This window comes from Pteropus alecto, unplaced genomic scaffold (genome assembly GCF_000325575.1).
Source record: "Pteropus alecto unplaced genomic scaffold, ASM32557v1 scaffold157, whole genome shotgun sequence".
NCBI lineage: Eukaryota > Metazoa > Chordata > Mammalia > Chiroptera > Pteropodidae > Pteropus > Pteropus alecto.
The window spans coordinates 1,759,538-1,782,012 of record NW_006440626.1 but is presented as its reverse complement, the minus strand read 5'-3'; the positions used below and the strand labels follow the sequence as shown (position 1 = coordinate 1,782,012).

At 52.3% G+C, this 22,475-nt stretch overlaps 1 protein-coding gene across 6 annotated transcripts in view; it reads right to left on the bottom strand.

Moving 5' to 3' along the window:
• Nucleotides 1-22,475, bottom strand: part of EFCAB6 (EF-hand calcium binding domain 6) — a 183,415-nt gene that overhangs the window by 35,377 nt on the left and 125,563 nt on the right. For all 6 annotated transcript variants that reach the window (XM_025050627.1, XM_025050628.1, XM_025050632.1 and 3 more), the window contains 5 exons: nucleotides 21,004-21,236; nucleotides 15,273-15,369; nucleotides 12,992-13,110; nucleotides 5,754-5,948; nucleotides 1,584-1,739 (listed from right to left, as the gene is read on the bottom strand). In XM_025050627.1, the coding sequence (XP_024906395.1) occupies nucleotides 1,584-1,739; nucleotides 5,754-5,948; nucleotides 12,992-13,110; nucleotides 15,273-15,369; nucleotides 21,004-21,236 (800 nt within the window). The remainder of the gene's footprint in view (nucleotides 1-1,583; nucleotides 1,740-5,753; nucleotides 5,949-12,991; nucleotides 13,111-15,272; nucleotides 15,370-21,003; nucleotides 21,237-22,475) is intronic.

Genomic DNA, 22,475 nt, shown 5'->3' with positions numbered 1-22,475 from the left:
TACCAGGAGGAGAAAAAAAAAGGAGAGAGAGAGAGAGAAAGGACCAGAAAATACATTTGGAGTAATAATGGCTGAGGATTTTCCCAAATTAATGACAACCACAAAGCACAGATCTAGGAAGCTCAGAAAATACCAAGCAGGATAAATACCCAAAAATCAACATCTGGGCATATCATAGCCAAACTGTGGAAAACTGAAGACAAAGAGAAAATCTCGAAAGTAGCCAGGGGCAGGGGGAAACTTACTACAGAGGTACAAAGACAGGAATTACATGGTGCTTCTCATGAGAAATCATGCGAGCAAGAAATGAGTGGACCAAAATATTTAAAGTGTCAAAAGAAAAAAGTCAGCGACCTAGAATTCTATAGCCTGTGAAATTATCCGTGTAAGTGAAGGAGGAGTAAAGACTATCTCAGACGAACAGGAACTGCGGAATCATTACCGGCTGCCCTGCCCTTCGAGAAATGCTGAAAGATACTCTTCGGAGAGAAGGAAAGCCATTTAGTCAGAAATCTGGATCCACATAAAGAAAGGAAGAGCACTGGAGAAAGAATAAATGAAGGTAAAATAACATCTTTCATTTTTCTGACTCGTGTCCGATCTCAGAGATTAGTGTTCAAAGCAACAACAACCACGTGTTGGGCGATTACAGCATGTGAATCAGCAAAGTGAATGACAGCAGCGCTATAGGTAGGGGACAGGAGAAAGGGTTGGGAATCTCTGGTGTGAGGCACGCACGCTACCCACGAAGTGGCATCGTGCTGTCTGAAACGGGACTTCGGAGAGTTGTTAGCGTTATGTTGCCAACTCTAGAGCAACCACTAAAATAAAGAGATTTACCAGTGGGGGCGAGCTGGGGGTTTAATTAGTGATAATAATTACATGGAAACTAAGCAAACAGAAAAAATAAAATAAATATTAACCGCAGGGAAAACGAAATACTATAGGAAAGGAAAAGTGACCCGCTAGTCACGATAACATGAAGCCTGAACGCCGACGGACCCCCGACCGAGACGCAGCGACACGGGAGGCTGTGCAGATACGTTTGTGTTTGCGTGAGTTTCCAGGGGGCAGTGGAGGGGTGGGGTTGAGGGGTGAGGCGGTCGGTGGCACGCGATGCGGGAGAGTCTGATCCTCGCCCTCCTGGTGGGAAGTCAGCAGACACGGCCCAATGGTAAAAACTCAACAGGTAGCTATGGAATTTGTCACTTAGAAATGCACAGTGACGCCAAAAGATAGCCGTTAAAGCGCTGGGAGCTGCTGACGCTTGGGGAGGGGGACGCGGAGCACGACAGGGCAAAGGCCCTACTGTTTTTCATAAGCCTCGCTGAGCTGTCTGACTCCTGCCCAAGTGCATGAACGACTTGGATAAAATAAAAACTGGTTCAAAGTGATGATTACGCTGCTGAGGGAGAAGTTGTGCGTTCGCCGAGTTGCTTTCTCTTTTTGCCTTGTGTCAACTCAAACCCATCAGAAGGTAGCCTGGCCGCGGGAAGATGTGGCGGTTATCTCGACGGCACCCAGCTGAGTGGACAGGGAAGTATAAGTGACAGCGAGCAACGGTCGGCCCAGCCAAAGCGAACCTGTGCAGAAGCTGGGTCAGCTCCTCCTCCTTGAGTGAACAGCCACAGTCCTGCAGCACCTTCTGCATCCTGCACATGGATATGGAGCCGCCTCTGGATCTGTCTAGTCTGGACAGTGCTTTGCTGATATCTTGATAATGGTCCATAAGCTTATCCCTGAAAGAGAACGCGTTTTAGACACATGTTGAAATCAGGAAAACAACTTCTTTAAGGCAAGAGTTTTGTGATCACTCTAATGCGATGATTCGATGGCTCATCGAAGAACTGATTTTGAAGATGTCTTGCAGTCTTGGGATAGCACTGACGTGAAAAGGTATTCTGGAAAAAAATTATAAGTCTGTATCATTAGCATTTTATTATTAACAAAACGACATGAGAAATTACCACCTTGTCTTTCTGGTAGTTTTGGTAATTTAAGAATGGGATCAAGAATGAAAAAATGCAGTGATATTATAGACAAGCGAGAAATACCCATCCGTTCTCTCCATGAAGACTCGTCGAGCACCTATCACGGGCCAGAAACTGCTCCCGGCTCTGGGGACATCGAGTGAGTCAAACCGGCCCCATCAGAGGGAGTTCCACTCCAGGGGGCAGGGCCGACGGTCAACAGAAGGCATCAGTGCAGGGAGGGGGGGTGGTTAGTGAATTAGTAGGGAACCGGTGAGTGGTGGGACCGGGGGTGGCCCACTGTGGGTGTAGGCTGCAATTCCAGCAGGGAGGTGCAGGGAAGTGTTGCCAAGGTGACATCTGAGCACCTGAGCAAGACTAGGAGGTGACGGGGTCAGTGGGGTGTTGCATCAGAAGACCTCTCCTGGGGGCCCAGGGCCAGCCCCTGAGGCAGGGGTGCAGGAGGGTGGAGGGGTGCGGTCCTGTTGGCATTGGCGGGGTAGGGTCAGGGGGCCTCTTTCATCAGGCACCATTTGTGAGCATCAACTGGCAAACCAGAAGCTTGTTCGCACGCACTCTGCCATTTATTCTTCTCGACAAACCCTCAGAGGGAGGCGGGCAGTGGTCATCCCCGGTGTAGACGGCCCGAGGTGCAGCGGGGGCCCGCCAGGTTTGCCCAGCAGAGGCAGGGGCAGGGGCCGGCTCTAGCTCCCATTTTCTTGTAGAATGTGTTCAGGTTTCTATGAACTTGACAAAACAACTTACTATTAAGGTACTAAAGAAGTGTGGACATCTTTAAGCATGAACAATCTTGCACTTGACTTACGGTGGGTTAATGATAAATTCCACAACCTCGACTGACCCCGTCTCTACAGAAGCTCTTGCTAGCACGCTGAGCAATGTGCTTGTCTGACGGGCTCAGACTGTGGGGCTCTTACTCAGGGAAAAGCATATGCTAGAAACTGTGAACATGAACTCTTCGCTGGTAATTGTCTACTACCTCAAATACCTATTCGTGGAGAGGACAGTTCCTTGAGCATACCTGGAAAAATCACCCACAAGAACAGAAAAGTCAGAAGTCCAGAATATTCGGGGAGATGGGGAGGGGAAGCATTGACTTTGGAGCTGAGGGTCATCTGCTTCCCCCACCCCCTGGCCCCACTGCTGGCCTCCAGCGGGAGCTGGCTGACATCTGATGCTCTGAGTGGCGCTCGCTGTCTGTGACTGTATACCAACGGCAGCCACATTTCGGATTCCCTTACAGGTGTAAACTGAATTCGGTCCCGTGTCACAAAATGATTACTCATCATCATCACAGCTATTATATTCCACTTAGTCCTTCAAAATGAAAGCAAATGAACGTATAAAAAATCAAAACATTTTTTGAGATCCATGTTTTTCGAATACTGAGGAATTCAGCATTTCTTGGACTGGTTTCCAGACAGTAATTATTGTCCTTGTGGAGTAAATACACGCACGGAGTCAACAAGGGTTGACGGCATAGATAGTGCCCACTGCCAAATGGAACCGGTGGTGGCTGACACTCAGGGACGAGCTGCTGCTGCTCTGGGTCCCTGGCCGGCTCCTGGTTGGGACCGTCATGGCCAGTGGGACGGCCACAGAGTGCCCCCCACACACGGCTGGGCCTGCGGGCACTCTGAACTGCTGCTTTCCCTCCTTTACCTCTTAATTTGCATTTCGGCCCCGGGCGCACTCAGGTGGCCAGACCCTACGGCCGGGCGCACTGATCCCGCATCTCCGTCTCAGGGCAAAAAAGAGGAAGGCGGGGAAAAGATGCATACAAGAAAATTTTTCTTAATTTGAAAACTACATTTAGGACACTCCAAACAAAAAGAAGTCCCTTAGGTTTAAGAGGCGTTTGGGTCAATTTAATTGAACACGACTCCCATCTACCAATCTTATCAGTTTCAGTAAAAATGAGGAGGTAGAAAATCCTGGCAACATCGAAGCTCACAGATTATCTGGAAGAGCCACTGACACGGGAATTTAAAAGTGGGCCACCCTGAAGGACAGAGTTACTTGGCAGTTTTACAGGCTGACGTCTTTGAGAAAATGGAAGCCGGTCACGCATTTCGATGAGGTCGGGCTTGTCGGTCACGCAGAGAGGGCGAGGAGGACGGAGTGAGCGTGGGGATGGGGAACGCATCAGCTGGTGGCGCGGGGTCCTGTGGGCTGCAGGCCCGCGCTCACGCACTAAGGGGAAGCACGGAAAGAAGGAACGTGCCATACGCTGCCAGGACGCCAGCCTCCTCTCAGAGCCTCGTTACTCTCAAGTGGCGGGGGGAAGGGACGGGGAGGCGCGAGTGGGTAATGAGGCCAGCCCTGTCTGATAAAGACAAATTCCATTTTTTCATTAGTTTTTTGGCATGTTTGATTTATACCAATCTTATGCATGTTTTTACTTTGAAATTCACCAACTCGGTTCTCTTTCTAACTCGGTAACAGACATAATTCAGAGGTGTGTTCAAACTGCTTTTCTCTTAAACCCCGTTTAGCTATCCCATTTCATCCCTCTGTCCCTGGGGTCCTGCCGTCCTTTGGGGATTCTTTAGCGAGTTGTTCACTCGTGGAGGTGGTGGGGACAGAGAGCTGGAGTGGCAGACAGGTGGCGGAGCTGGGGGCAGGGTCCCAGGCCTGGGCAGTGCTGATGGGCGGCCATCGAGGACTGAGACCGGTCAAGAATGTTTCCCATTGTTTCATGGTCACATCGAATGTGGCAAAATTCTCTCTTTATGTCATGTATTTTTGAAATATGACATTGGTAACTAGTTTTAAGCTTTGAAAACAATCACACGTAGTCCCGCCACCCATACACAAGTCACGTCTTGCACACCACCTCTGGTCCTTGAGGACAGGCAGAAAACATGTGACATAGTTCCAATCACAGTATACTACTGCTTAAAATGTCGTTTCCAGTTAGCCTTTTATCACAAACGTTTCAACAGTCTTCACGACGGCGGTTGTAACAGGCATACGCTTCTGCGTATTCTTTGGGGACACACTCTATAATCCAGTGTGGTCACTGGGACTGGCAGGTGGTCCTTTTGTTGAGGACCCACAGGAAGTTGAATCTTCCCGTTGCTAAACCAGTGGCCTCTTCTGCATTACTTCTTAGGGATAAAGTCCCCAAAGTAGAAGCACCGAGTTAAAGGATATGTCTGTTCATTCATTCATTCAACAAATATTCACCGGGTGCCTATCGGGTGTCAGGCGCTGGGCAAAGACCAGCCTGTCTTCACGAACTGCACTCGAGTTGGGCCAGGGAGGGGCTGGGCGATATACAGTACACACTTAAAAGGGTGTATTACTTCTTAGGGATAAAGTCCCCAAAGTAGAAGCCCCGAGTTAAAGGATATGTCTGTTCATTCATTCATTCAACAAATATTCACCGGGTGCCTATCGGGTGTCAGGCGCTGGGCAAAGACCAGCCTGTCTTCACGAACTGCACTCGAGTTGGGCCAGGGAGGGGCTGGGCGATATACAGTACACACTTAAAAGGGACCATTCCCAAGGGCGACCTACAAAATATGAATGATACAGAGTGTGACCAGGTAAGGCGGGGCGGGCTTATAGGTCTTTACTCCTGCATAGCTCTGTGACTTAGCACTGATTTCTAGAATCTACAGCAGTGAATGACTGTTACGATTTCATGATCGCTTTGCCAGCACTGGGAGGTGCCACTTCGAAACGACATTTGCTACAGGAGAGAATGGGGAACAGACAGGCGGCCAGCTCCTGGTCCCGGAATACTTACAAACTCACCTGGCTGGCACAGTCTTCTCCGCGCTCTGCTGCAGCTCCCTGACCTCCTCTTGTACCTGCTGTGGCTTAGTGAAGTGACCCATGAAGTTGAAATGATCCTCCACGTAGGGCCGGTGGACGTCCTCCGAATAGTTAATCCCCAACTTCTGCAGAAATTCTTGGTAAGTGATATGCCCTCTGCCCTCGGTGTCATAGCTTTAAAGACAAACAGGGAGAACTCTCGTCAGTGGCCGCCAAGGTGTGTCTTTGCTCCGGGTTTTGACAACACCTGTGAGGGGCCCCCCTGGCTCCTCCTCACCCGGTGCGGTCTGCAGACCTGCAGCACCAGCTCACCACCAGACCTGAGCCGAGTCTGCATTTAACAAGACCCCCGGGCGACCCACAGCACGTTGAAGTTTGAAACCCACAGAAAGCTCACCTCATCTCAGGGGGTCTCGGCCCACCCCAAGAGACAGCAGCCAAACTCGTTCGCCTGCCATTCTGATAGAAACACGGTTGAGATGACAGAAAACTAAAATCGACACTTTCATTCATTCGACTTCTTTGTTTTTTACATGTATGAGCACATACATGTAAAGGAACTATGCTAAGGTTTAGAAGAAAATCCTTCAAAAAGCAATGTTCGGTCTTAAAACTCAAATAAATGAATGCCACTTGATTCCAGTTCCCCATTTTCTCTTTGAAGAGATGACGATTATATACAACCAATGAGAGACTAGCAAGGAAAAGAAGATAAGAATTATGCTGTGTACCTTTTATGTCATTTTCTATTATGGGGATTTTTCTGAATTATAATTCATTTTTAAAAGGCATAATGGAGAGGTTTTATCTCCCCAACATTATTCAAACAGAATAGAATTACTTCAATAAGAATTTTTCAGGCAAATTGAATTTCACGAAAAGATCTTGGTCCTCATCTAATCGATAAAAATGGTGTTTGTGGATGTGATTTTTCTCAATGAACTCAGAGCTCCAAGGACCAAGGCTGTGTTTGGACGCTGCTGCGGGCATCGGTTCGGTGGCTCTCCTCTGTGGGGCAGACTGACGGGAGGCCGGAGCCCTTTGCGTTTGTCTCATTGGGATAACGAAGAAGACGAATTTACCGACTGACCAGTCCCCTGCCTTGGGTGTTGGGTAGAGGACGAAGGGTAGGAAGCCTGGACTTGTGCCATAAGCTGCAGGGCAATCCAGGAGCTGGACCCATCCATCCTTCCCCAAGGCCATGTGGGCCTCGTCCCCAAGGGGCCCACAGAGCCCGAGGCCTCCCCCTCTCCCACCCCTCTCCTTCTGCACCCACAGGTCTGAAGCTTCCCCCTCTGCCCCGGGTGATTTATCAGCATGTCTTATCGTGGGCTCCACCTTACAAGGCAGGCTGACTCCCCTGACGCCTGAGAGGCAGCGGAGGAGGACTCACAGGCAAGCTCCGGCTCTGGGCCAGGCCCTTGGCCACTCCGGAGCACAGGGCTCGGCTTCCTCATCTGTAACCAGCGACCGCACTCCTAGACCCAGCGTCTCGGCTCACTGCCCTGCACGCTGCAGCCATTACTGCTGCTCACAGAAGCCTCTAAGACCTTTCCAGGTGTCTGTTACTAGCACGACCTTACTATCTGCCACCCCAGAAAGGACCATTCTACCTTGATTCAGTGAATTTTGTTTCTCCAATGGAACAAAGGGACACACGCACAAAAGAGGCCTGTGGAGTCTCCGACTCCTGGGCTTGTTCAAGAAAGGAAGGGCCAGTGCCTCTAGCAGCAAACAGCTGTCCCTACTACTAGTGATCAGGTGACAGCTGTATGTAGAAAGGGGACTTCAGCTTCCCGTTCGTGGACCTCGGAAGGGAAGGGCTGCCATTTCTTGAACTTCCCGGGTGATCCCAGGGCCATGTGCCTCTCTCTAAACGCGTCAGGCCTGTGCCCAGCCTTGTGTCACCAGCAGTCACACAACTCCGGTCAAGACATCCCTTGAATAAAGCCTCCCAAGGGCTCCCCACTCCTATAGGAGGGTGCCTGGAAGAATGGTGCACAGTCCCCAGCTGACTAACGACCCCTCGGCTGCCGTCGGGACCTCTCCCTCCCTCTCAGTCAAAGAGCCGCACCTCCACCCCCCCTCCCCCGATTCCTCCAGGGCGTGGGGAGCATGGCAGGGTCGAGCGCGGAGGGTGGGTACCCGCTGCTGCCCGCGGCGCCACAGTTCCTGCATCTGCCTCCTCCTCTAGTCCAGGCGTCTCTCCGATAGGCGGCAAGTTTTCTGAAGAGAAAGTGTGCCTCGTCTCTCTTTGCGAACAGACTCGCCATGCCCGGCAACGCGTGTGCCTTGCAGAGAGAGCCTCGCTGTCACGCGTGCCTGCTGAGCTCGGCAGTGTGCAGGGGGTGAGGGCCGGCCACGCTGGCGGGTCGTGCTCGAGGGAGTGCCAACACCACACTCTCAGCCACGACACTCGAACTGAACGAACGGAAAGACACTTCTCAATGACCTCGTTAATGAGGATCATAAACAGTCTATTCTCATTGCAAGACAACGGGAGACCAGATTGCACAATTGCACCTAAAATATCGTGCGGGATATGAATAATGGGAGAGTTAATGCAGCTTACATAACTTCACCCTTCATTATACGATTCTTTGTGTAACGTTTTAAAAAAATCGTCTTGCCTGCAAAGGTTAAATTTTGAAATGGTTCAGCAACAGATGTGCCAGGGAAAATGTGCGCATAAACAGGGGACCCATAAAGCTCGCATCTGCGTGTGGCAGTGGCCACTAACTGATGATGGAATCAGGCTACTCCGCCCGCTCATCGCATGCACAGCGATCCGGCTGAACGTGTGAGTTGAACGCGTTCGCAGGCTGCTTTGCTGAGGAGGTCTGTGCCTTATGCCTGGCTTCGCGGCTGATTCTTACAGCTGTGACCGCAGTGTCTTCTGATGCTACTGACCCCGGAGTCGGAGGGTCTGGTGTAACCCCGATGACCCAGACCAGGCAGCGGAGGTGGACGTGGCGCCTCGTCCAGCTTGGGGAGTCAGGAGTTCTCCCTGTGAGAGTAATCTGATGGCGCACTTAGCTGTCCTTCAGAATGCGACGTGCCGGAGTGGGCTGTGCCGCGGGCACATCCGACAGGTCGGTGGCGTCGCAAAAGGTCAGGCGCCGTCTGCTCCAGTCCCCTTCCAAGGCTGCCATGACCCCTTCTCCATGCTCCCCAATAAACAGTGGCCTAGCCTTGGACAAAGCCACGTCAGAGATGGGAACCTGCGTCTTCGAAGCAATTCTGTCACCAAGGAGTTCTGAGCGAAGGGCTGACCTAACCTGGCGTCTCCAAGAGAAAACCCCGCCCTTGCCCTCCGATTTTCTCTCTTCTAAGCCAAAGACCCTGTTCATTCAGCCCTTTCAGACCCTTCCCCAGCTCGAGGCTCTCTTGTCCAGGTGTCCCGCCAGACGGCAGTCAGTGGGGCCCTCCAGGCTGCCTTGGCTGAGCCGACAGGGATGACTGAGCTTCCTGTTAATTAATGTCCTAAGTCTTCTTCCCGAGCTGGTGCATGTGACAGAGGGACTTTTTGTAGCTTTTCTTTTTGTATGGGAACACTAATAGACAACTTACCTACCATAGCAAGGAATGTACATAAATTGGGCATTATTCTTCTCTCCATGACTTTGTCATGTCCACGTGATTGGCTGGTTTCACGGCTGATAATCGATGCTGACGTTTCTCACACTGCTGCTTTCTGACTTGAGGCTTCTGTGTGTTTCTATAATACAACTGTCCTCATAGTTTTTCAGCAAAGTTTCTTTTAGATCCAAAATAGTTGAATTCCACCTGACGAAACGAGGCTGCAGCAGCTGCTGAGCACCCCGGGCGTCTCCCTTGGAGGGGGGGTGCCTCCCGGTCTTGGGCAGCAGGCCTGTGGGACACCCCAGCTGCGTCTTAGGCTCCTCAGATACGAGCGGCAGCCCTCCCCTTCCGTCCCTGGGCCTCTCTGCTCACTGGATGCCCCCCCTCCCCTGGTTAATGACGACTTATTAAGGTTCAACTCAGGCATCGCACCTACTTGGGGTCCCTCCCGGAACCACCGCATGGCTCCCCCAGCAACTGCCACCCACACTTTTCCCTCCTGGCGTGCTGCGATCGTCATCAGGCTTGCAAGTTTGTCCTCTCTGCTGAGCCGTGAGCACCCTGGGGGCAGGGGCTGTCCTCCTCTCTGGAGCCAAAGCACAGGCCTTGCAACTTAGACAGTTTCCCTCTAAATGTCTGTTTAATGACTGCTCAGATGAACGAACGAGTGGATGCACCCCCGCCCTATAACCGATTCCCAGCATTCTCTCCCAAACCAAACCAAAGCAAGCATATTGCTCCTGAAAGCTCAGGCTCCAAGACCCTAAGCTGGCCTCGGTTAGCAGGCTTCCTTCCACAGTGGCCTCCTTCAGCCTGGAATGTTTGATTCTGTTAATCTTCAGTGAGCCAGCCTGTGACTCTGATAGCTCACTTAACATCCACACGCTCCCCACTCCATCCAGCCCTGTGCAGTCAGCCGGGCCACTGACCGGCCCCGGGCTGTGGGCAGGAGTATGTCATTTCTGGACTGGAGCCTGCCGAAGCCCGTGTGTGATCCTGCTCCGGTGGGGGGACCCCTGCTGGGATCCCTAATCGCCACTTGCAAGAAAATTACCCAGAAGAGCTGCTAGATACGAACAGACTTTGGGTGAATGAGAAGTAAAACATCGATGTGCTAAAAACCAGCGAGATTTGGGGGGCGAATCCACTGATTCACTTCCACAGCATAACTACATTCCTGGACCAATCCGAAGCTCTGAAATAGTGCACTTCACATGTGCTTAAGAAATGTCGAGTGGATAATGGATGTCGAAAAGTTTTTGCTTGTCTATACTCTACCTGGTTTTCTAATTTTGTGTTTTTAATAGAGCAGATTGCTGTTTTTCCACCTGCTTCTGCCTACCTATTCTGGCAGTCGACTTGGACCTGCCCAGACCTGCCCCAGCAGCTCCCCACCTTCCCCGTGGTCCTTATTCACTCACACCTGAGACGACCCCGTGGGAGGATGCCCCTCCCGCTGCACGTACGGGCAATGGGAGGAGGCTCCCGGCCCTGCCGGCCTGCTCAGTGCCTCCAGCTCGGTAACGGAGGGGCCACTGTCACTATCGGCAGACACCGGGAGGAACAGGCCAGGAGGGTGCATGGGAGTGAGGACGATTGAACTGAGATCACGGAAACACACAGAAAGAGGGTGAAAACACACTGCCGAGTCACCCCTGTCTCAGCCCCACTGGGTTGCTTACGGGGCTTTACTGGTGTGTTCTTTCCCTTTATGCTTTTCTGGGTTTTCTGTCTTCTAAAATGAGTGTGCATTACTATTACAACCAGATAATAATTTCAAATCTATATAGTCTTTTTGCTACTAATTTTATGCTTACATATACCAGGTAGTCTACACATATTATGTCATTTGGTCCCCATAACCATCCCATTTGACAGATGACTGAAGCCTGGAGAAGGTGAGCCACTGGCAACAGAAGTAATCAGACCCGTTTTGCAGATGAGCAGCATGGAGCACAGAGAAGTGAAGTAACTCGATAGAGGCCACGCAGCGGAGGGTGACGCAGGAGTCACGGCCACACGCTGGCTGCACAGCCTCGTTCTTAACCACTCACCTTCCATGGGGCACGGTCGACTCAACAGAAGTAGGTAAAACTCTGACCACAAACAATTTTCCACATAGGGCAGACATCTGTGTGCTTAATGATGTTAATAAATGTGTAAAGAGACTTTAGCTGAACGCAACAGAGAGTGTCCACCTCCCATGAAACTGGGAACTCACTCCACTCCACCCTCTCCGGGGGAGGGCTCAGTTCCCTCCTCGGGAACCTGCGTGGGGACATCTGACTCCAACGCCTCGTCCTCACAGCCCGCACCCAGCTCGGGGGCTTGTCCTGCCCCACCCTGATGCAGAAGCAGCTTCCCAGTGCCCAGCCCCATCCGATTCTGTCCCTGAGATTTCCCACTCATCTTCCTAAAGCATGGCTCATTCACATCACAGGTTTCATTGTTCGCAAATGCCTGTCAATAACGCCCGAACGATGACCTCGGTGAGGTGATTAGGACTCACTCCTGCTTCCTCTCCCATGTCTGCCCGACATGTTCCCACCCCTGGCATCTACCACAGTTGATGCTGCACCCCAGTATTTGGGTGAATGCTTCCTGCCCCCGGCATCGGGTTACCCAGCCACCTCTGCCAGCCAAAAGGCCCACACGGTGGGAGAGCCACGCACCTGCCCGCCGTACCCCAATCTGCAGACTACTCGGACAGACCCGCTCATCTAATCTACCGAAAAAGGAACTGGAGAGGCGACTAAATTGGCCCCATGTTGGAACTGATCTAAAAAAAAAAATAAGGATTTTTGTAAGAGCTTCAGTTGCTTTTCTAAATTAGACACAAAACAGCCCACCTAATTCTAAACTCGGCCAGCATTTCAGCCTTCCGCTTTGGGAAGATGAAAAGCTAAAAAAGTACATGAATTGCTTCACGAGCTCGTCCCTAGAGGACGCACAACATCGGGCCAGGAATGCAAGCGCGGCGGACACGTGCCGGAGGAGGGGGAAGTCACAGAGGGGTCTGGGACGTGGAAAGAGGCTGCACCCCCAACTTCAGATGCCCACTGAGGGATATTGCAACCGGCAGCCGGATGCAAAGACAGCCCCATCCAAAATGCATTTTGCAAAATGTAACCAACATTAGATATTATTTGCAGTTTAAGAGACCTCTGGGAAACTACTCTAAGTTATCAAAAGTTTGGTTATTTTCTTCCAACAAGTTACGTATCTATGAAATAGTCATCCAGTATTGACTTCCATCTTTAGGCAATGGGGAGAGACAGCTTTTACTGCTGCGTTAGAGTAGAGGTAAGCCTTGAGGGGGGCGGGGGTGACTTAGTTCTCTAAAACGGGAGGTCCGGGCTCGAGCTCCCAGTTCCGTGGCAGTGAACCCTTTCCCGTGTGATGTCAGTGGTCGGTGCTGCCCCTGGGGCTCCACGTTCCTGGGACCGGCCTGTTCACCAAGGCTGTTTCTGTGTGGAGCAGGAACAGCGACCACGACTCAGGACACGTACGGCCAAACGAGGACCACACCTGGCCCCACCTCACCCCAAGGAGTGACGGGAGGGTGGCGCTGAACTTGCGGCAAGGAACCCAAGACCGTCGGAAAGGAAAAGAGCCAAGCTTCAGATGCCACGTACCTCATCCACAGCTTTTCGAATTCTCGTGGTGTGAGGGGAATATCAAAACCGTACAGCGCGTTCTTAATGTCGCGGCGTCGAAGAATGCCGTTGCCCTCATTATCAGTTTCTATGAAATTCTACAACGCGAGGAGATGGCAGTTAGTAACATATACAGCGTGTTTCTGGTGGTGTTAGGATGTTCAAGGGGGACCATCTGGAACAATCGAAGATATCCCTCCTGTTCCTGCTGCCCCATCCGCCTGCTTAATTTTGTTTTTATCTAAGTTCCAGATGCCCTTTTCATTCCTCTAAAGAAGGCGACAGAGTCAACGCAAACGAGCGTTCTGTATTGGACGGGCTTGTTTCTGGGTCTCAGCTGTGTGACCTGGATTCTTCTGACCGACACCTTGGATTCAAAAACTATCGGACATGCAGGCCCAGCGGAGCCTGGGAAGTGAGACTGAAGCGGAGACAGCCGTGCGAGGGGGAATCGGGGACGTCTGACACCGGCCGTTATGACGAGATGACCTGGTGCCACTCGATGGCCCTGAGGGGAGCGAAGCGTATCTGGGGTTTGTCCGGCGTGGAAGAGGACCGCAGACCGGAAGAGCAGGTAACACACGGCTCTCAGCACTGTCTCAGATTGTTCCCAAGCAACGGCTCATTTAAACCTCTCATTGCCACACCATGAGGCAGGCGCAATGGGCACATCTACCAAGTCCTCGGCCAGCGTCACGCTTAATGGTGGGAGATCACAACACGCCCCCTGGTCAGGGACAAGATGAGGACACCTGTGCTGTGCTGGAGGACAATGCAGTTATTCAAGATAAAGGAATAAAAGGTACAACGAGTGATAGGACTGGAAAAAATACCGTTGTCCTTAGTCATAGATGACTTGACTGTACATATAGGAATACAAGGAACTCACAAATAAATTATTATAATAAGAGAGTTTAGCAAGAAATCTGGATTCTATATCGATAGGCAAAATCATCCACATTTTTATATAGCAGACACAGAAAATGAATTTTTAAAAAATAACATTCGCGATAGCATCAAAAGTGGAAAGTCCTAGGAATAAATCTTACAAATGACTGCAAGACCTCTGTACAGAAAAGTAAGTCTTCATTGAAAGATACTAAAAAAGATAAAAAATAAGCAGAAATGCCCTATGTTCGTGAATTGGGAGACTCCAAATAGTAAAGATGTCATTTCTCCCCAAACGTCCCACTAAGTTTTTTCTTCTCTGTGGAACTTGACAGTGTTTCAAAAACTCTTGGAGAACGAGGCGGGGCTCGCCTACCAGCTAATGAAGACGTGTCCCTAAGCTACGGAGACGACGAAGACGTGGTATTGGTGCCAGGACAGACAGACGGACCAGTGGAACAGAACGAACAGCCCAGAAACGTCCGCGGGCCCCGACTCAGGACGGCGGCGAGGCTGCAGACGGGGAGCGGGGAGCGGGGACTTGACTTTATGGCACTGGGACACCTGGATCTCCAGGTGGAACTGGGTCCCCGGCTCATGACGCCTCTGAAACACCAGGTTCCCAGACCTGAGGGTGGAGGGTGGAGCGAGAGGCCCTGAGGAGAACGGAGGGCACCTGCATGGCCTCGGGGTGGCGTGTCCTCAGGAAGGCCCCAGGACATGGTAATGGGTTTGACTATGTTAGAAAAAAAAATCCATGTTTCAAAAGACATCATGTAGAAAGGGTACAGACAGAACAGCAGCTGAGTCACACTACCCATCACTCAACAAGAGACTAGCAGCCAAGCCGTAGCAAGAGGTCCTGCTGCCAAGGAGCAAAAGACAATCCAGTGTGAAAACTGCCGTCTCTGGCACGCCCTGCATGCAGGACGAGCCAAGCCCCTCGCACTCGGTCTCCTGTCCTGCAGGCTGTCCATAGGCCGTTTCCCATCTCGACACCACTGGCCCACGTACACGTGCCTTCCCATGGGGCTTTCTCTCATCTTGGCAAGACAGCAAGAAATAGTTCTTTGAAATGCATGTTTATAACTGTGTAAAAATAAGTACGACTATATCTTCCATTTAAGTTTTGACTTCATATCAAACCTGAGATAAAGCCAGGAATTTCTGTCCATATAACTCCTACAATTACTTGTTTTTCTAGACATCGATCGACCTCGAATGTGAGAATTTATTTTGAAAAAGTATTTTAAGAATAAAAGGAGTCACCAAATTGGGTCTACAAAGTTGTTTTCCCATCTCAGCTTGATCATCCCAACGATCTCAGGATATTGAAATAGATTTCCTTTCAACAAAAGAAGCGTTTTCTTACCTTAGACAAGTCTGACCATCTGTTTTTTGCTTTGGTAACAAGATACTGATGAGCCTGCTCGCAAGCTAGTTCTGAATCCGTGACCTTCTGTTTTGGTCTTAAAAGGAAAAAAAAATAGATAAATAAATAAACCGTATTTAAATTTAATAGACTCGTTAATCTCCCATGGGGTTCTCACCCCTGTTGTTTCAAAGATGCTGTGACAGTCTGTTATTTCACATCTGGTCTAACTTAATTCTTAAAATACAGTCTTATCTTCCCAGCTGCATGTTAGGGAAGTCTTTGTAAATTTTATAAATCCTGTTTATTTTCAGATAAATGCTGTTCAACTTTTTCTGCGGCCCACAAAACAAACGAGGCTTGTTTATTCTCTGAGGGGGAAATACAATAAAGCGTGAAGTGTCTTCGGATGAAAACAACTAAAAACTTTTACTTCTGAAATTACAAGTTGGAGTGGTAACGTAGACTAGAAGAAGCAGTTCGGGGGTGATAGGGGAACATTGCTCACGGATTTCTCTGTCTCAGCGAATGTTTGGAGGTTGGGTTTGAAGGGTTCAAGTGATCAAAATTCCATTTATTTACTCACAGGATGATGGACACTGAAGACACTTAAATAAAAGAGCCTGCGCCCACTGCCTTGGTGCCGCCCCAGTGAAGGCTGTGGCTGGAGGACTCTGGGGAGCCTGGGTTCCTCCACCGCTAAACAGAGCAGGGGAGTGTGGACACCTGTAAAACCTTTGTAACTTCTTTCCTGTGGTCGCCTAGCCGCCCGGGGACACCTAGGAACCAGAGCGTGTCCACATCCAAGTCCGCACCTCAGACATTACAGCGCTCCAGATGGTGCTCCAGCAAAGCCCACAGCACACACTGCACCGGCAGCGCCCCGAAACGGGACCGTGTGTGAGCGGGTGCTCGGAACCCACGCTTATCCGTGGGCACGCTGGGGGGTTGGTGCCTCATGCCTTAGGGTGAATAAGAAAGGACACATGACCTTCTCCCCCACGGGACCCAGGAAACCAGGGCGGGAGACAGCAAACAAGCCTCGCGTAGCCCTTTTAAAAAAGTCAGCCAGCAATGCTGCCAGTTGAGAAAATGCAGGGATCTGTGTGCTGCAAACTACGGGGTCAAAGGTTAGTGTTATCCTCAGAGACGCCCTTCGCGTGTGACATGTGCGCCAGGAGCACTGTGTGGGTTTCCGGGGTGGTGACAGCCACCATGAACTCCGTGACCAGTAGGAACTTGACACACAGAGTCTTGAGTCTTCGCCAGAGTGCTGACCTCGGCACCCCGCTCTGCGGAAGAGGACGGAGCTGTGGTTTAGAGAGAAGCAAGCTGCACAGGAGGACCGGAGCGCCGGCCCTCCCAGCCAGGCCCCTGATGCCCGAGGCCGGCCTTTCTGACCACCGTTTCCTTTTCTATCCGAACCAGCAGGAGCATCCTCCTCCACCCGCTCTCTCCATGCAGACAGATCTCGAGACATTGCACTGCGCAGAGGGGCGGCCGCCTGCGGTTTGCACTGAGCCAGGACCCTCTTCCCACTTCGCATCTCTATTTCAAGTCAGCAAATGCAGCGTTGCCCGAGGCCCCAGGCACTGTGTGAGGTCCTGGAGAAGGGAAGCCTGCAGCTTCTGCCTCCCACAGAAGGCTCTTCTGGAACATTCTGCTACTGTCACACATTTTAAAAGCAGACAGCGAGCCAGGTCACAGCAACTAGGATCGACCAATGAAGCAGTAATAATTGCGATTCATGTGGCTTCTCCTTTAAATACATTCTAAGAAATTCTGCTGCTCTCCTGGGCCACCCCTCAGATTCCTGGGGGACCGACAGCACTGAGTTCATGGAGACTGGTGTCACCCCAGAAACCTACTCTGTGCTGTTGACCTGTGTGTCACACAGAAAAGGTCTTGTTCAAAGCAGCATTTCTTCTGAATCACGTTAGCGTGGACCCCCATAGTCGGCAAACAAAAATCCTCGCGTTTTCTCAGTTAGCAGGTCGCCGAGGACCCGCGGAGATGAGGTGGGGTCTTCTTCCTGTTCTCATGTCACTGCTGAAATTAACCAATGAGAAGGTGTCTAGCTTTGCTTCCTCTCCTCACAGACGCCAGCTTGCGGGGTTCACGGGTGGACTGGCTGGGGCAGCTCCCTGTACTGAGACCCAGCCCCAGGCTTCACGTCCACCAGTTTCTTCTTCTGTGTCACCGTATGTCAGGGCTTTGCTTCCTTTGCTGTTATACGTGACACCGTTAACCGCCTCTCTCCTTTCTAGCGGCCTTCCTGACGCTGCTCTGACACCAGGGGTTGGAACACCTGCCCCAGAGCCCGGCCGACATGTGTCCTCATTCCCTGCAATGTTCCCTGGCTTCCCCGACCCTTGGCCCTCTCTCCCCTTCCACCCGAAGTCCCTCAGCTCTCCCGAGGCCGCCCCTTCCCAAGGCCGCCCCTTCTCACGGCCCCACTGCCCACACGTCTGGGCCACGGGCACTTGAACCTCACCTGCTCATCCGTTCCATGTCTCCCTAACTGCCTGCCGAGCGCCACAGAACCATGGAATTTTCAGGGTGCAAAGGGATCCGAAGGTCGAGCGGTCTCGCCCTCTGTCACTACTTTACACTCGAGGTGCCCGAAGCCAGGCGGGGCGACGTAGCACTGTCACAACTACCGCTTAAAAGGGCTGTAGGCCCTAACGGTAAACGTCCCCCACCTTTGCCTTTCCGCTCCTCCTCAGCCCCGCCTGCACCCAGAGGACTCGGCGGGACCCCCCAAAAGCGCTTTCGGGAAGAACCTGGGGGGCACGTGCCAGCTCCGCGAAGCCAACACGCCCGCGCGGAGCTCACCGTCTCGGCCCCCACCCCAAAGCCCTGCCAGCCCACTTTCTTTTCCGGGCCGTAGGCTTATTTCCTTAGTGATCATGGCCCCTTTTTCCTATTTTATACACTTGTCTGGTCTAGAGAGATCAGGAGGTTTTTCTATGGCCTGGTCCAGAAGTTACTCGCTTCCTCTCCTGTTGCCTGGCTCTTTAGATCCTGACAACCAATCAGATGTGGACTTCCTGTCAGCCAGTCTGTCAGTCACACACGTGTGTATGCGTGCGCGTGCGCACACACACACGCACACTCATATTCTCTGCTGCTCTAAGTCCTGCAGACACTGTGACGAGCAATGTGGCTGAGCACAAGTCCTCAAGGCAAGAAACTTAGAGCGAACGCGTGGAAACAGGAGTGAATCAGATAACTTCAGATACTGAATGTGAAGGGAGCGATGGACGGGAGGGGACACTTGGCTAAGGAGGCCAGGGAGTGGCTCCGAGGTGTGATGAGAGACAGCTGTGTGATCTCGGGGTCAGCATGCCCAGCAGGGCAGCGGTCCTGAGACATGCGTCCGGTCCTGGTGAAGTAGACACGGGGCAGTGTCCCTTCATCTTTAATGATGCACATGTGCTTGACGTAGGCTGTTAGCAGCTTAATGACCAAGGCAGGTGTGTTCTAAAAAAGGTGACAGGAAGGGAGTAGATAATGTAGAAATGGAACCGGGTCATTGGACCCTATTCTGTTAGCATTTCTATATCTAAAAATAAAAGTTTTGCCATTATGAAGCAAACACGGGAGTAATGAACCCTAAAGTCATTTTCAACAGTACCGCGTTTCCATGACGCAGGTGGAGAGTCAAGGCCCAGAGGGCAGAGGGCAGAGGGCGGAGCGAGGGGTGGGTGGCTCCTGGAAAGGGGCGGTGTCGGGCGTGGCCGTGGAGCAGAGTGGGGCTGGGGAGGGCGAGAGAGGGCGAGGTCTCTAGGGGGAGAGAGCAGCCCCGCCCAACAGGCACCCGGGGTCCAGTCTCTGCCCGGCCACCTGTGAGCTGTGTCCCTCCGGACAAGTCACTGACTCTTCTCCAGGCCTCAGCTCCTTGGTCTGCACAGTCAGACGGTAATGCCCCCTGGTGCAGGGCTGCAGGTACTTAAGGGTACGACTGTGCCAAGCACAGGCCCAGGTGCGCGGGGGGGGCTGGGGGGGTGTCGGGGGGGCAGGCTGTGGGATGGCGTGGCTCTCTAAAGGGTGCCGCCCTGGGCTCCAGCCTCTCCTCTCCACAACCACCCTCTAGGCTGGGGCTGCGAAGGGTTTTCCCCAGCACAACATCACTCGGCAACATGAAGTCCTCTCTGGCCTAGCAATAAAGGGTGAATCCTCGGCCTGGCCACTCCAGGCGCATGACAGCGGCCCCCGCCCCACCGCGTCCCACCACGCATGCCGCATCCTCTCCCCATTCCCCGATGTGCTCGGCACTCCCACCTCTGAGCTTCTGCAAATGCTGTTCGCTGGCCTGGAACCACCGTTCTGGTGGCCTGCCCCCGACAAACCCCTACTCATACCTCAAGACGCAGCTCAAATGTCCCCCTTTGCCTGTGCACCTCTGGCAGAGTTAGCTCCACCCCCCACCCCCCTGCCTGTCGGACACCCTGGAATTTCAGCTAGCAACTTATCTTTGGAGCTGTCCCACATTCAACGTGAGCCTCTCCAAGGGAGCATTTGTCCTGTTTGTCTAGGTGCCACCTAGTCCTGGGGCAACATCTAGCACGTGGTCAGCCCTTAGTAAACACCGGACGAATGAACAGATAAATACCAATGAGAAATCTGACTCGTCTGAATGGGAAGACTGTGCTTTGTGGCCGAAATTTTCCATGTTCATTCTGCATACATGCTCCAGAAAATTCTTTCTGAAGGTTACTTTTGTTTGTTTTTTAATGCTATGCAATCAAGTCTCACACGAAAGCTCCTCGGAGCCTGAGCATTTGGAAGCAGGCGTCTAGATCACGTCACGTGGTATGTGATTGTCTTTCTTAGGGAGACACCATAGTCCTTCCTTGTCTTTCTCGCCTGCTTTTAAAAATAGTGTAGATAAAATAAAACCAAAAAATTCCTGCAGCCTAGCCAAGTGTCACACAGCCTGGCCCTGTGACAGGGGCTTTGGGAGCTGCCCTCGCCTGGTGGGAGGGGTGCTTGTCTGGAGCCCCTGGGGGCCATGAGTGCTTCAAGGGCGACACGGCTCAGTGCATGTCGCTACCATGCTCTGTCATCGTAGAAGAAAACACACCTCTGTGTTATCCTAGGGGATGGTAATGTTTCAAAAACGTTAAGATTATACTGATGATAATTGGTCAAGGAGGGGCCAAATGGCTACTTCGTGCCCGCATGTCTGCATGCCGCAGATCTCAATGGGGAGCCGACCGGAACAGGTACTGGGTGGGATGGGAGGCCTCGTTGCTGCTTTGAGCAGCGTGTGCTCTTGCCGGGAGAAAGCTGAGGAGACGGAGTTGCAGCTCCTTGCTGTGACTAAGGCTGGCCTGGGCTGGATGGGGGTCTGGGGAAGGGCTGGAATGGGTCCTCGCATCTGCCGAAGCGGCTGGTGCGGCTGACCCCGGGTTTATAAAACGAAAAACATATAAGTGTATGTGTGCATTTATGTGCACAGAAAAAAGATAGAGAGTGAAATACAGAAACGATGCTCGCGGGTGGTTAGAACAGGTTGTGTCTACATTTTCCAGTCTTTCTACACTGAACGTATTGTCCTTGTGCGATTTTCTTGAACTCAGGAGAGGACAAACTAGCTGCTCCTGGAGGCAGCTGCAGTCCCTGCACCGCCTCCCCCCCCACCCCGCCCCGGGCCCTGGAAAGGCTGGACTTGGAGCTGGCAAAGGCCAGCAGGTGTCCCAGACGCCCAAGGGCGCCGCCTCCTTACCTGATGAGCCTCTGAGGCGCGTCATCTGTTCTGAATGGTCTCCTCTCAAGCAAATTTCGGAACTCCCGGAAATTTAAAGTGACGCTGAGTCTCAAGCCAAGGAGACCCAGGAAACGCTCGAACTCCGCGTCCTTCAGGTTGAACAGCAAGCGCTGCAGCAGTCTGTGCAGGTCCAGCATGCTGACGATGCCGTCCCGGTCCCCGTCTGTCTGGAAGAAGGCAGCGTAGGGGTCCTAGAAAGAGCCGCAGGCGTCAGAGCACTTCCTCTGAGAGCTGAGGACACACTTGGAGCCCCGCGTGGGTGGTCTGAGCTCCAAAGGGAGGGAGGGGAACAAACCTTACGCCCGTGTTCTCCATTCTCTGCCACTCTCTCGGCTGGTGGTACCGGTGCCCAGCACCAGGAGGGAGAGAGGGCGCTGGAGCGTTCCAGGACAGGCAAACGCTCACTCTTGATATTTCATGTAAGTTTCATAATGTGGGGCAACTGGTCTACCGGAAAACAAGCGCTATACTGCATTTTGCCCTCAGGAGGCCAGTGCTCCCGCCCCATCTGGGACCCGCACGCCCGTCTCAGCCTCAGGAAGTTGCTGATGTGGCCCCAACACCCCTTGTTTTCATCGGTACCAGATTGAGTGCCGGGGTCTGCCATAAGAGGTTCCTTGTAATATAAAGCAAGGCCTGCTATGACTTGTGTCTAGTTAAAATGTTTTGGGATTTTGTGGAAAAATCTATCTGTACTAACTTATTCATTCACCAAAAATTATTCAGCACCTAATATGTGCAATCACTGTGCTAAACTCTGTGGGAATCAATTTAAAATGCTGCCCGTGCTTCTCAGTGACGTTGCTGGGCAGGTGGCGGACACAGTGGCCCCAGGCTGAAAGCCCGCCTGTCTGCTGCTGACTCTCTTGCGTGGCTGGCTCCCAGTCTTCCCAAACCTCCAAACTCACATCTCTAGCGGCTTTGGGGCGTCTCCTCCTGGCTATCGCCCAAAGGGGGCCAAAATCAAAGTCCTGCCCCAGGCCCCAGTGTGCTGCCCGCTCTCCCTGTCCAGCCGCTCAGACCACAAACCTTAGAGTCGTCCTCGGTTCCTCCCTTCCCCTCCTGCCCCTGTCCAATCTGTCCACACGTGCACTGGTTCTCCCTCCAGACACACCCCAGGTCTCGGACCCAAGGCCCGATTCCTGCGGGAAGCTCATGGTGTCCGCCCCCGCCCTGCCCCATCCCCTCTTCTGAGCAGCGAGAGTGACCCCGTCACAGCCCACGTTGGCACGTGCGGCTCCTCCGCTCCACCCACCGGCTCGACCCACCGGCTCTCCACCGCACGCAGGGTCCAATCCCAAGCCTGACCCTGACCCCCAGGCCTCTCCAGCCCTCTGCCCTCATCTCCCCCTCTGGCCCCCTTGCTGCTGTTTGAATATGGGGGCGCCTCAGGGAACTCCCCTCCGTGTCTGCCCTCCCCCAGCTCCTGC